This window comes from Diospyros lotus, chromosome 2 (genome assembly GCF_014633365.1).
Source record: "Diospyros lotus cultivar Yz01 chromosome 2, ASM1463336v1, whole genome shotgun sequence".
Taxonomy (NCBI): domain Eukaryota; kingdom Viridiplantae; phylum Streptophyta; class Magnoliopsida; order Ericales; family Ebenaceae; genus Diospyros; species Diospyros lotus.
The window spans coordinates 10,461,691-10,477,178 of record NC_068339.1 but is presented as its reverse complement, the minus strand read 5'-3'; the positions used below and the strand labels follow the sequence as shown (position 1 = coordinate 10,477,178).

General features: G+C 37.2%; 1 protein-coding gene across 1 annotated transcript; it reads right to left on the bottom strand.

The window, feature by feature from the left end:
* Positions 1-127: 127 nt before the first annotated feature.
* LOC127794983 (3-oxoacyl-[acyl-carrier-protein] synthase II, chloroplastic) lies at positions 128-15,488 on the bottom strand. The gene is made up of 13 exons (XM_052326346.1): positions 14,705-15,488; positions 13,811-14,016; positions 13,530-13,733; positions 12,966-13,076; positions 12,765-12,860; positions 12,609-12,654; positions 12,445-12,524; positions 11,874-11,942; positions 11,704-11,788; positions 7,536-7,690; positions 7,375-7,455; positions 1,278-1,337; positions 128-762 (listed from the first exon to the last, which is right to left on the bottom strand). The coding sequence occupies exons 1-13, from the start codon at positions 15,081-15,083 to the stop codon at positions 646-648; spliced, it is 1,689 nt and encodes a 562-aa protein (XP_052182306.1). The 5' UTR covers positions 15,084-15,488; the 3' UTR covers positions 128-645.

The window sequence follows — 15,488 nt, the reverse complement described above, 5'->3', positions numbered from 1 at the left end:
ATGGAATTACAAAGCAATACAAAATGGCCAAAAAATACAAAACAAAACCGTGCAAGTAGAATGGTTAATTTTAGCTTTCAATATCCAAACCCAAACCAAACCCATTCAGATGATTGGGTAGAGCAAATACTTCAGAATCCAGCAACTATGCAGTCCTTGTATATAGATAGATTAGAGAAAAACAAACGTACAGAAGATGCTCCAAACGTAGCTTCTAAATCTCCTCCCTATAAGAGAATGCAAATACATGGCTTGGGCGTGGCCCATTGCTACCTGCTGATTATGTGATAAGGTAAGGAGGCCAACCAATACAAAATTCAGTAAGGGCACGTATCCTGTGAAATCTTTCCAAAGTACGCACGGAAATTTTTTTCACTACTGTCATACATTTGCTAAGCTGACATACATACATTCATTTTCCTCTTCTGATTCTTTCTTTCAAGAGATCCAAATTCATTATCAACACTAGTTAGCCTTGTATCATGAAGCAAGTAAAAAGAAATAGGGCTGAGCACTAGTTACAGTGACGATGCCCATGCTCAATTTTCATGTGCTCCAACACCCAATGGATAACTTGAACAGTTAAAATGCCTGCGTGCCCACTGCACCGGATGAAGCCAGGTTGAAGAAGCCCACTATGTCTGTCTACTTGTATGGAGCAAACAAGATTGATGAGTTGTGGCCGCCAAATCCAAATGAATTGGACAATGCAACCTTCACGTCCAGTCTTTCTTTCTTTTGACCAACCAGCACTTTTATGTCCTGATTTAATAATATAGTAACCGTTAAATTATCACATAGATATGTAAGCACGGACATAATTGTTTACTTGAATCTACCAGTGATATCAGCCAGGCTGCTCCATTGCAAATGGATTACAAAAGTCAATCAAAGCTATATCTAATTTCAACACCTACCAGTGCTCCTCAAACTAGTTAGCATTGAACTCAACATATTGACTGTTGGGTCTCCCACTTATACCTAACTACAAAGTCACTTGGTAGATTGACACGGATTGAACATGCAGCCTACTCTTCAAACCACCTCCCATCCACCCAATATATTACTGAGACAGTCAGTCAATCAGTCCTGAATGCCCTCTTTTCTTCCAGTTGCTCCTAATCTAGTGTTCCTAACTAAACACTGAAACAAGGCTGTAGCAATGGATTATGCAGTTCAGATGACCATGTCTATCCCTAAATCAACCATTTTAACACAACAAAAAAGCCTCGTAAAGCATCACATCATATATATTAAAGAAGGCACATAGAATGTACCACGCCATCATCAGGAGTCTCGAGATTGATATTTGGATGCACCCACCCTGTCCTTATTGCCTACATGGAGAATACGAGTCTTAATATCAACCCAAAAACAGATAACCTAGTTAAGTTTGTTGTCAAGTGGGCAATAAACAATGAAAACCAGCAAAGACAATAAACATTCAATTTCCAATAAAACAGACAATCAATGTACATATCCAATTGTTAATTAATGAGAGACACCTAAAATAACCAACATGTGCACTTCAATTACCCAGAAAAGTATAGAGCTTCGACAATTCCTTTATAGAAAACATGCCAATATAAGAACTAGAGCAACTTTCCAAACAAAGAGTTAGAATGGTCATGACAAAAGAAAGAATGCATGGTAGTGATTCTAAATGTAGTGCCTACGAATTCCTTCTCCACTAAGACTGTTAATAGTTTATCAGCAGCATTTATTACTCAGTCTACTCATTATAACAGATTTGATTAGTCTTTTCTCAGAAGTTAAGTGGTGGGCACCATGCCCAAACAGTCTATTCAGCATAATATTATGATTAGCATTCTCAGCAACTTAGTGGTGGAAACTGTTTGTTTGGAGCTCATGGTAATTAACATAAATGCAGCAGCTGTACTAGGTGACAATCCAAGAGGGATATTCATTGTCTGGACTGACACACCATTTATTAGTATTAAAATTTGATTGTTAAGCCCCCATGTACTCAGTCCTCAGACTTGATTGCTAATTCTTCTGGTGGTGCAGAATTGAAGATGGAATGGAACCATGTCCAGGAGAGATTATTTAAGATTCTTAGAGCAGAGCTTCTCTTCCCATTACATCTCTTGGTCAAAAAGGCAATCCTTTGCCTTTTCTCCTAGTTGTTCTACTTTCAAGCCTGAATTATTTTTTTGCTGCCTCCGACCATATCAGGCACATTAGCCAATAGTTCAGCTATTATTATTAGTGGAATTGGCATTGTTCATCCTAACTCCATCTAAGTATCTTCAGCATTGTATTACCTTTAGTAATTCTATCATTTTAATATCATATAGATCAGTAAACTCACAAAAACACTTAATTGTGCAGTAATGCTCTTTCGTAATTCTATCATTTTTCAACTTTTGAAGTGAGGAAGAATATTGGAGGAGGGTATGAAGCTGGAGAATGCTGATGGACCATCTAAAGCATGTCCCGTTGTGACAACTCAGATGTTCATTGTCATCTTAGTTGTCATTGTTAGGTAAGGCAAGATTGTTAGTTCCTAGTTTGGGTCATTTAAGTTGTTTAGATTGTGAGGATGTCAATTGGGAAATAACATTGTGTTCCTTTTGGTTCATGAATCAAATAACTAACATCAAGTCCTATAATAGTTCATTCAGATGTTTGGAGACAGCACGTGTGATCGTAAAGTTGGGACTTCAATATTATGTTATCCTCACTAGGATGCAGATATTATAATTTTTGAGCTTGTACCATATTTTTTACTCAGCCTCGTTCCCAAGTAACCTTGAGAATCCTGTTCCCTTGTCAGATCCCCAGCCACATCGACCTTATCTATTTATTCCAATTTGATTGTCTCTAGTATCATGTTTAATGTGTCCACCTGATTGCCAATATCATTCTTATATGCAGGCATATACCAGATATCAAGTAGACAAGCCAGCCCTCAGCTCCTGATGTACACTGGCATCTCAGGTCTTTTCTTCTAATCCATGTACGCACAACTTCTTCCTATTGCCATTGGAAGGAAAACAGTAACATTCTCTATTGCCCTTGTGCACCAACATCTTATGACTTGTCTTCTGATCCATTTACCCATGACTTAGACCTTCCTATCACTGTTTGAAAAGGCAAATATTTAAATAATTCTGCTCCTATTTCTACTTTTATGTTATATCATTTCTTGCTCTAAGGCCTTACTCCTTCATTACTTCTTTTTTTTTTTTTTTCATATTTGTTGCTAGTTCTATTTCTGAATGTTCATCTCATCCTAGATGGAGAACTGCAATGGAAGAAGAGATGTCTTCCATTTGGGCAAAGATAACATCTTATAAGCATTCACTATAAGATCTTATATCCCTTCCACTAGACAAATCTATGGTGGGCTATAGATTGGTCTACACTATAAGTATTCATCCAAAAGGTACAGTGAACGTCTCAAATGCTAATTTGGTAACCAAGGGCTCTAATTCAATTTATGGCTTGGATGTGACAAAAATTACACGTTCTCCATTGGAGATCATGATGAAAAAGTTTATACAGAGCAACCTTCAGGATTCACAGTTGAGGGTATATAGACTGCTACTTCAACTGAAGAACGATGTATGGGTTAAAACAATCTCAGTGATATTATTATGGAGTTTGGTCTCCAAAGATGTGGTCTTGATCATTATGTTAAATATACTTACTGGTGTATTTAGTTGATCTTATGATTACTAGTGACTACGCTAAGGGCATAAATGAGAATTATTCATTTCTACATACTCAATTTCACGCCAAGTATCTAGGACCCTTAAAAGTGTTTCTTCAGTATTGCAATTGCTACATTCCATCTTGGTTTACTATTTCATGGAGGCACATTCTTCATATATTGCCTGAAATAGGGATGTTACCACAAGGCATGTTAATACTGCAACATAAACAAATATCAACTTGTGTCAAATAAGGTAACCTATTAAATGATCCCATCCATTATAGAAACCTGATTGGGCAATTGAATTACGCGGGAGTTACAACAGTAGATCTGTCTTTTGCCACAAGTGTCCCCAGTTAATTCTTAGACTCACTAGTTACGGATCATTGAGATGTAATAATACAAATTCTGAGTGTCTTAAAGTTGCACTTAAGCATGGTCCATTATATCAATATCATGGTCATATATTAAATTAGGAACATACAAATACAAATTATGTTCTCCATCAGATAGAAGATTTACTAATAGGGTATTCATTTATGGAAGGTAAGTTTTGGTATCCTAAATGAGTAAGAGTAAAGGGTTGAGGCTCCATCATGCAAAGATTAAGTAGAGAGCTACTTTACATACCACATGACTTATACAGTTAAGACATATTCTAGAAGCGTTGGAGCACAATATTCACAATCCATGTAAAACATGATATTCAGACAACATTTCAATTTACTTCCAATCTTTCCTACTATAAAAAGAACACCACCATTTGAAGTTGATAGTCACCTTATTTGAGAAATTGTTTTGTAAAATGTAATAAAGACTATTAATCATCAGAATAGCATTTGAAGGCTTGTATGCTACAGGGGAGAGATTTATTTATAACAAGTAACAAACCTATTACCAATATACTCCAACTAGAGGGAGAGTGCTAATAGTCTATACAATCATTACCTAATCTAACAGTAAGGCTGTAAACTACACATATTTTGTTTGTATAAATAGAAATAAAGACGGTCCTAATTGATTGCCTAATCTTTCGCTCATTCCATCCAGTACACACAAAGAAACATTTGAATTACTTGATATAACAAAAATAAACTGTCTTAGCAATAGCCAAAAGACCATGAAAATATCTGAGTTAAATTATGGATTGCATACTCTGCTATAGGCCTCAACCTAAGTTACATTGACAAAGTTCAAGAGAACCTAACCTTTCCCTTTAAGTGCAACACTTGTAGTCAACCTTTCAGCATTTAATATGTCAGGAAGATGTTGACAACAGAGCTAAATTTGTGTTTTGCAGCTTACCAGGAGACTCCATTTTCTTGATAAACAGAGGGGCTGATGGCAAAAGTTATCATTAATTGCCAAGTGAGGTGCACTTAAAGGGGTGTGCAAGCTGGCAAGAGAACTAGGGACTGTACAGAAAGTGAAAACAAATGCTGTCTATGGAACAGCCCCAAGAGGAAGACAGTATCAGAGTCCCTTAAAATACTTTACTGCATTCTTAATAAATAATTGCGATTGGAACAGGAATGGCGAACTCTTATAGCATGAGAAGTTGATGACGGGGGGTGGTTTTGAAGTGTTAAAAACCGCCAATTGTTTTCCATCACAATTTGCATCACTATCATGATTTTGCCAGAAATTTGTCATAAAGTTTCCCAGCAGAAATCCTGAATCTAGAATATTGCATCTCAATGTAGCTTCAACAGTCAATCTCTTAATGCTATGTTTTCACACTTTGCACTGTAACTGAGGCATCAATGCACCTGACAAAGGACCAATAAAACAAGCCTCCATGTTTGTTCCCTTCCTCTGTATCATTCTGAAACCAGTATATATGCACCATGTCAATCTCTCAAAAATCAAGATGTGCTAGACAGTATGGCTGCATTTCTTGACCAGGAGGAGGATTAGTATGATGTTAATGAGGTTGTCATACCAAGACATGTTTGGCCATGCTGTGGTGAAGGAAAAAAGTGCTTTTCTTATGCAAAAAGCACTTGTGTCTATTTTTTGTATTGTTTGGCCAAAATTTTAAAGTTCTTTTAATGACAGCAAATGCAGTTTTTCTACTGTACAGCAGAAGCAGACATTTGGAGCTTTTGCTGTACAGCAAAAGCAGATGCAGAAAATTAAATTATTAATGGACAAAATTAACCCTAATGAACATTTAAATTTACAACTGTTGTCCTTCCTATATATATTGAATTTATATATACAAATATATACTGAAAAATATATTTTATATGTATACATATATACATATAATATTTATATAGATTTAAAAAAAATACAGTGGCAGCAGTTGCCGCTGCAGTTCACTCCCCATGGCTGGGGGGTTCTTTTGCCACAATGGCTGGGGACTGAAGAAACCCCAGCCATGGGGGTCAGCAGCAGCCGGCCTCATCCGCTGGTTGCCACTACTTTACTTTTTTAAAATATATATATATATATATGCATATAACATAAAACATTTTTTAGTGTAAAAAAATGTAATAATTTTTTTAACAATTAAAATAATGTTTAATCATAAAAATTAAAAAAATATTGAAATTATTTTAATATACAAACAGTATTAACTATAAAAGCATTTTTGTCAATATCCTTTCCGGTAATTTGATTATTAAAAGCACTTTTTTCATTTGGTGGCCAAACAGATATAACATTAAAGCATTTTTAAATAATTTGGTCAAACACTTAACTACTTTTTATAAAAAGTGATTCTCACAACAGTAGAAATTCACAGCAATACCAAATGGAGCCCGGATCTTAGGTCCTTCAACAGCTTATTTCATGAAGCAAATACTTTTTGTATAAATATTTGTCTGGCATATAATACACGATTATGCATCATGAGAAAGCTTTAATTATGTTTTGTTTGTGTTTGGTTTTCTTTTTAATTAACTTTTCTACACAAACCATCAGCTGTCCTGAATATAGCAACCCAAAACACTTACATTGTTCTAGACAACATTTCTTGCCTTAGACAACTAGTGCCTTCAAAGAAGAGGTTTGGACAAGGAAAATGCAACAACAATATGACAAGAGCATATGCTCTTAAAGGGCCTCCCCATTGCACGAGGTTCCTCAGTTTGCAAGGATCATGGGTATATTTGTATACAGCCTTCCCCCTGCTTTTGTTTCCCCCTTGTAAAAGGCTGTTTCCAAAACTTGAACCCATGACCTTCCCATCACAAAGGAGAAACCTTACCATTGCTATCAAGGAGCATGTGCTCTTTTTTTTTTTTTACCCAGCAATAACACGAGCAAATCAAGGGGAAATTAAGTGAACCTACAAAATGAATATAACCCTTTATAACAGATATATGTTAGGTACATGTGATCTTTTATCCACCTCACCAAAAATTGAGAATAAATAGCTCATGGTTAAAATGAATAGCATGAAATATACGAATTTGTGCAAGAAACTAAGAGCCTTTTTAAAGCTCTTATTATTATTCTTGTAACAGCAGGAGTTAATCTTTACAAACAGAGAGATGCTATTCATTGTAAGCCACAAAGACATCATTATATTAATGTTGCTTCGCCAAAGAAAGCCATGATATGCAATTTATATTAGATCTTTTTACATGAGCAATTTAATAAGTCAGGAATTTTAATTGGATATTAAATTCACACCACAACAACATGCCAAACCTTTATCTCACACACAAAAATTTAAAACTGCTTACCTGCACAGTTGCAACAGCTTCAACGGCTCCCGACGCACCTAGTAAGTGACCAATCATAGACTTTGTAGAGTTTACTCTAAGCTGGAAAAAAAAAAAAAGTAATAAATCAAGCCGAGCATAATGACATGAAAAATGCCATAGAGAAAATGCGTATGTGCTACCTCAGGGTTCTGGCCAAAACAACGAATTAGGGCTTGGTACTCCTTTAGGTCTCCAGCGGGTGTGGATGTAGCATGTGCATTTATGTAGTTTACATCTTCCCTGGACACACCAGACTGAGCTAAGGCCTTCTCTATGCATAGAACAACACCAGTCCCTGCTTATAGATATCAACAAGGGTTATCCACCATATACAAGAGATATGTCGTCCTTAAAGTCTAAATAATCATCATACACCAATTTGTGGGGAACAAACATGTACATTGATAACTATGTGCAGAGCAATGATAGAGGTATCAGAATTTAGTGCCAGGACATTTTGTTGTACACTGAGAAATTATGATTTGACTATAGAAAAATTTAAGTGAGAAGAATGACCTCATCTAGAATTAATGAGCTTATTATGGGTATTTTTGTATTCGGCACATTATATAATATCTATGATATTTGCTTCCAAGTTCTTCTTGGGCCTGCGCATAGAATACTGTTTAATTTTTCATCATGCAAGACAAATGTAAGTAGCTTCAAAGTGCTCGTTTATGATGCATTTGGAACATATTCCATAGAGAGAAGAAGCAAGAAGAGAAGGTTCAAACTCATAAAACCGGCAAAACTATTTAAACCACATTACAGCAAGTTACCATATACAACATTATAGGTTTTACTATTCCTGGAAGTAGTCTCTTCTACTAGAACCACTACAAGTCAATGGCAACCTACCAGGGCCATTAGAATAGCACTCATCTCAAAATAATAAATAATACCTGTGCGTGTGTACATTCCTAGAATCTGAAAAGGGAAAATCTCTTTACCATAAGCAACAAATATTTTACCATCTCTAGGACTCAGCCTCTTTTCGTTGCATATCCTCAATGGGGATAATGTTACTTCCCTAAAGTTCAGTAATTGGTCCCATTGAACAAGTTCAAACAATCTTCTTCCATATATCTTTACTACTACTGACTATTTGTATCATCTCACTCATTTATCCATTCCTATACAATCCTTTCTTATTTTACCACACATCTACAACAAGACTCACATTTTAGTCATCCTCATGCCATGAAAAGTTGTTTATACATCCACATCCTGTGTCATGGTATATAGCCAGTCTGACAGACTTCTTAAAGAATTCTCCTTAATTTCACAAGTAACAATTTAACGTTGATGGCAAAACATTACACCACCTCTTGATGAAATCCTCTTACATGTTTAAATTAATTTATTACCTCCTTGAAGTTTGAAGCAATACAACTCACTCCCTTCCCCGTGTACTCAAAAACCTGGAGTGGCAATGTTATTGAATTTTTTATATCTGGTCTATATATCTTCTCTTTTTCCTTTCATTTTTCCATCTGCATCAAATTTTATTTAAGTTAACATTCCTTCATTTAATTTTATTCCTGCTTTTACAAATCCGCTTAATTTTAAAGCTTTCTCTACCACCTCTCATAGTCTCATTTTAGAATTTATCTTATTTTACTTTCACTAATATAGTAATATCTCTATTAACAAGCACGCATCATAATTTTAAGGAAGAGAGAACAAAAGGACAGCATAGGTGGATTGGCACCCACAAGCTAACTGGAAAAGAAAAAGGAAAAGCTAGCCCCCAAAATTTGATTACATTTATCTTTGAGCTCTTTTTTTCATAAGGGTATATATGATATAGTACTGCCAAAAAGGGGTGAACCTAGTATAAAAGATCTAATCTACAAAAGCGGAAAAGGAAAGAATACCTAAAAGGGAATCCTCTGTCAACCACAAAAATAGGGAAAATGCAAGTGTTCCCTTAAAGAAGTATAGAATTCTAAACATTCAAAAGCTCTTTTCTTTTTCTATCCAAAGGCACTGCATTATTCATAAAGGAGTAATGTTAGGAAGCAATTTCAACCTTCATCTGGAGAAACTCCTTGGCCAAGCAAGCAAATAAGTCAGAACTTAGGCTTGTTTTCCCAAATATGCTACAGAAGATGCAAGAATTAGTTCGTGCAACTGGCAGTCCATCGGGTAATGTAAAAGGAGATGAGAATTCTCAAAGGAGATGATCGGCCAAGCTGCCTCCATCCTTGCATAAGAAGCACCAGTCAGTTATAAAATGTCTTCTCCTTCCCAATTAATAATCAATAGTAAATATAGCCATGTGGTGTCCCCTAAGAAAATAAATCCTTTCTGGGTGGCATTCCCACTACACTACTGCAGCACCCCACGCAGTCCCAGGGTACCACAGGGAGCAATAGTTCATTCACCTGGGAAGAACACCCGATTGAGAACTAAAGAATAGGGGTAATCGGGTGAAGTTGGTGATTTGGTTCTCCTACACAACAGGCAAAGGAAAGAATGTAGCAGAAATATAAAAATCATCCCTGGGGAGTACTCCCTTCACTTGCATCACTTAGGCAAAGGTGAGTTTTTTCTTGTTCTACACCTGTAAACGTTTCTGAGATTCCACCCTATGCATGCACATCATAAAATTTGAACCTGCTGATTAACCATACCAATTACATTACTGACAAGCACACAAGCTAAAACATACCGTTAGGCCTCAGGCCCTTTGTGAATAATTTACAAACTTAAACTTAAATTACAAACAACTAGCCTCTGGCTAGATCATACGAACTTAAACTTATATACACAATATAGCATTCCCCAAGTGAGTGGATGCTAATGATTGATCTGCTGAACTCAACAATACTTGTGGACTAACCAATCGAGTTAGTTAGCAACCACTTCCTTCTCCTCAAAATAATGGCCAAGAATGTCCCCCCCCCCCCCCCCCCCCCACACACACACACATCAACTTTTTGAGTAATTACACATTTACCCCACTTCAAACTTATTTCATAAAGTTCCCATAAATCTCACATAAACCCCACTTAGTTCTTCATATTTCACTTGGATTCCAGCTCATTTTCCAAAATGCCACAAATGCCCTTGCCACATGGCATTTATTAATTTCCTCATTCAGGCGCCAAACTTTACATCTTCAAGTTCCTCAAACTCTCAGGAATTCTCAAATATTCCCAGATCCACCCTTTGGGGTCTACTCATGCTCATTGGAGCTCCTCAAATTTCACTAATTACCCCTTTCCTTCCTTGAGAGGAGCATGTAATACGGGGAATAACCTTTCTCAAAGCAGATTTTATTCTAGCATCTAATTTTATGCAAAAAAGGACCAAAAAGCCACTGCTCCCAAACCTGATTTATCTTCTATGATAATGTGGTCATTCAGTTATTTCACAAAATCAGTCAATTTGATATGGACCTTCTGGGTCAATCAATGGTCAAGAAAAAACCAGGCAGTTTCTCCAGTTCAATTTGGTGTAGATTTGTTTTGTAAAACTCTCATGCTAAGTTTGGGTTCTAGGTTAAACAAACCTGTCCAACCAGTTATATTAACCCTGACCAGGAAAGAACCAATTTTGCTGGACTAACACTGTATAGGACACAACCAATTTGGTCAGTTCTTTAAGGTTGAAAACCAGTAGCAAATTGACAACTGAAAGAACCAAACCATCATGGTCAGGTTTGTCTTGGTTCTCAGTTTAAATGGTGCATCAAAACCCCATATTGGATAAGGGTGCAGCTTAGCTCAGCCTTTAATAGTTCTTTCGCTTCAATATACCTAGGAAAAGATTTGACATCCTAACAGGCATTTTAAGCTTGTTAAATACCTAATCAAACTAAGACATGGTCGCATTTCCCAGACACCCATAATCCACTTTTACGTCTGTACCATTATGTTTCAAAATAATAAGGTTTCTCCAGTCTCCCTGGGGCTAATTGCAGTTGTCTAGACTTTAAACACCAGTATGATTTAAGAACCTACATCCATGTATTCACTTGCACGTGCCTCAGCGTGTGAACAATAAAATGTTCATACAATAATCAAATCCTCTAGTGTGTTTACAAGTTGTTACAGCGTATCTATATATATCTCTTTCTCCCACAAAAAGGGGAGGGGAAACAAAGATACAAGGCAAAGGAAAAATTGTAATAGCTACAAAGTACAAACAACAAAACAAGCGGAAGTAAATTACAGATGTATTGGCCCAGCAAAAAGAATACAGACATCTTAATATCCGTGAATACCACACTTAAAAGATTCTGAGATCAAATCCAATTGGATGTTTATGGTATCATTACTCTACATAATTTTGGCACATTACCTTCAGGGTGGGGCTCTGTCATGTGGTATGCATCACAAGTGAAGCTTCCACCTAGAAATTCTGCATGGATAGTGGCACCTCTTTTCTGCAAGAGAAAAGAAATCAGCATTGTAAAAAAAGCTATTATTCTATAGCGTTAATAGATGATATCATATAAATTATAACTGTACCTTAGCATGCTCCAGTTCTTCCAAAAGCAGGACTCCAGCTCCTTCTCCCATCACAAATCCATCACGATTCTATTCAATGACAATAGCAACTGCTAAGTTAACCATTACTCATAATGCAATTTAATGAAAGAAAAGACCAGGATCGAACCTTCAAGAATGACTTTCAAAGACAAGTCAAACAAATGAAGAGACAACTTTTGGGTGGATGGAAAAGATTCTTAGATTATAGAAACTCACTTCACAACTCTCTTATTACAAATAAATACAGCATATACCTTGGCAAATAGAATACCAATTTTATACGATTTACAAAATCATTCCATACAACAAGAACAATTAATCATTCTTTCCAAGCTAACTATGATATTTACATGTTAATAGCAAAAAACAATCAGAAAAATATATAACCAAAATAAGAAAAAAATATAGATGAAAAGACTCAGCAACCTCTATGGTTTTAATCACTTTTCAGATTCATATTTCAAATAGGAGATCTTGGAAATTGTTCCTGAAGACTAAGCAGTGATCGAACCAAAGACAGATAAAAGCCAAAGGGTAGATTGGGCATTACAATATCCCATGGGCGTGAAGCTTTTGTTGGATCACTGTTATTCTGAGAAAGTGCTCTGCATGCCACAAAACCCCCCAATCCTGCATCCACAGTTATGATAGACAAAATGGTAACGTCAGGCTAGCAACAGAAAAAGGAAACTAACAGATGAAGGGGAGGAGTACCAATAGGTATTATTGCAGCATCTGAGCCACCACAGAGCATCATGTCCTGTGTGGATTCATTAAAGGCCCAAAATTAGAGCAACACTCAATTTCCTGAACACGGAATTAGAGAATCCTAAGATCCTTCAACTCGATCAAGGAATATAATAAAGTTACCGCTTCTCCTCTGATGATATGGTTTGCCGCATTCAGTATGCAGAAATTGCTTGTGGCACATGCAGTTGAGATTGAATAGTTTGGGCCCATCCAACCCTGCAATTTGGTAACACCAGACCAACCATAAAGGCTTGCTCAAATATAAATAATAAAATTATCAATCATGTGAGTTTAACTTTGCAGTAACGCATTTAAGCATACCAGATCCATAGCAAGCATGGCAGACCCCATATTTGTAGTTGCAAATGGTACACAAAAAGGATTCATCTTCCTGTAAGAGATCCTTAATGCTTCGATAGCATCATTGAAAACCTGCTCAACACAAAAGAAACCCAGAAGAAGCAATCAATGGTATAGCAACAAAACAATGCCACATTATCTGCTTCCCTGGCCCATGTGCCGATAATGTGGCTCTCAATCAGGTGAGTCCGGAGCCTGAAATGCATCCTTTGCAGAAGATTCTCCTAGCTTCAAGGATATAATACATGGGTGGTCTATAAAAGTTAATGGCACAGAGGTACACCATCGTTACCCTTTTTCATGTAAAAATGAAAACAAGGAAAACACTATCCTCCGTTTAAAGTGTAAACGACACATGCAAACCACATGAGCAGCACATGTAACAGAGGATAACAAATTTCCAAGCTAAACTTGTTGTACAACTTCAAAGAACAGTCAGTAATGACTCATTTGAATCACTTTTTCCTCCACTCTCTATTTTCATACCATTATGTCTTTCTCACAGGAAGGAAAGTAAACTTTTACCTTCATTCCCCCCATGGCTGAGCCAATCAAAACCCCACATCTGGCTTTATCTAATTCATTCATTACATCTTCTGTAATTCCACCATCTTCCAATGCTTTCTTGCCAGCTGTTAGCATGTAAAGCATGAATTTGTCCATCCTTTTTGAAAGTTTTGGTGCAACCCATCCATCTGTTGAGAAAGACTTGATCTCCCCAGCAATTCTCTGAACCCAGAAATTTGCTATCAAAATCTATCCAAAGGCCTATTCCAAATAGAACAAAAATCATTGAGAAGACATACCGTTGGATAATGGGCACAGTCAAAAGCTTCTATCTCACCTATGCCACTGACACCTTCAAGCAGATTCTGATAGAAGGCATCTGGATCACGACCAACTGGAGTCTCCACTCCCATCCCTGTCACAACTACTCTCCTTTGCTTAACAGGAGGCTTTTTTTCTGTTCTAACTTCCTTAGAAGGTTGCACAGCTACAGCCATTGTTTCCCCTAAAATGTAAATGCATAAGTTGAATTGTGTTTGTTTTTCAATCAACAATAATATGTGTATGGCTAGCTATGCCATTAGCGTCAGAGTAGCTTAGTAATTCTTAAGACATTTCACATACGTATTCAAATATCACACAATGAAGCATTTCAAACAAGTTGGTGACAAATAATCTCTTAACCTCGCAATGCATGAAAACAGATAATGGACATCAGGATCAACTGCGTGAGAGTCCATGGGGATGCAAGTTCAATACTCAAATGAGAAAACTATCATCAGCCAGAAAATCAATTACTTGAAATTGAAATGAGAAATAAATTAAATATTATTTAAATGTCTTTCCCCCTCTCAAATTATAGTTAGGCCAGTATCATCCCCATTCCACCAGAGCTAAGCTTCCAAAATCATGGATATATCGCCAATGACCAAATACTTGTGCTTGAATTGAAGCAAATTCCATTTTGCAAGAAGAGAAAATGAAACAAACTAGCGCAAACCAGGTGCAAACTCAAACATATAAACAAATAAAGAGCAAAAGAGTAATCCATGCTAAATGCATGGTTAGTAACAGCCAAACATAACAAAAAGAAGACCAAGTAATTGCATACACTCGCCCTTCCAAGTCAAAATTAACAACCATAACAGTGAAAAACGCAAGCCTCCATAGACATATGAGAAGAAGACGATTACCCGAATGGGCGGCGGGATTCATGCGGCGGCGCCTCCGAGTGATCGCCGGGACATTTCTCGATCCGAACAAGCCATTCAGGTCGGAGGAATAAAGAAGACCTTTCGAGTTGTAATACTCATCGCAGGGCTCGAAAGCCGCGAGGTAGGAAGAACTCATGAGGCCCTGAAATTGAGTGCTCACTGATCCACATAAGGACGAGATTAGGCCTTTCGAGTGTTGGGCGCCGCATTTGGACGAAACCCTCCGTTTGCGAGACAATCTGCCGGTGAATCGCCGGGAAGGAGAAGAAGAATGGAGAAGCAGCGAGGAGTCCTTGTCGCAGGCGAGGGACATGCAAGCGGCCCAAAACCAGGTACACACCGCGGAAGAAGCCGCCATGGAAACGGAAAAATCACGAAGAAGCGAAGTGGAACCTAGTAGAAGGAGAAAAGCGATAGGGATTTGGAGGAGAGAGAGGGAAGAAGAATCAAGAATTGAATAGCAACGAGGGAATCAGAGAGGAGGAGGCATTGGTGCGGGGAAATTGCATTTGATTTTGGTTGAAGTAAATCTGATTGTGAAGGAGAGTGAAGGCTAGAGACGATACTGCCGCATCTTTGTCTGTGGATCTCTTCTTCTTCTTCTTCTTCAACTCGAAGAAAATGGTTGGCTCCACACGCCAGGCTTCTTCTTCTACTTCTGGGGTGCGCAAGCGCAAGCGCAAGCAATCTTCTTCTCTTCGGACTCTTAAGACTCTCTCTCTCTCTCTCTCTCTCTCTCTCTCTATTATTATATTGTGTGATG

Coding starts and splice junctions, on each gene's coding strand:
- LOC127794983 (XM_052326346.1), bottom strand. CDS start 15,083: ATGGCGGCTTCTTCCGCGGTGTGTACCTGGTTTTGGGCCGCTTGCATG. Junction 13,077..13,529: donor CAGCCATGGGGGGAATGAAG/GTAAAAGTTTAC, acceptor TGTGTTGAGCAG/GTTTTCAATGATGCTATCGA. Junction 12,861..12,965: donor CCATGCTTGCTATGGATCTG/GTATGCTTAAAT, acceptor ACCAAATTGCAG/GGTTGGATGGGCCCAAACTA.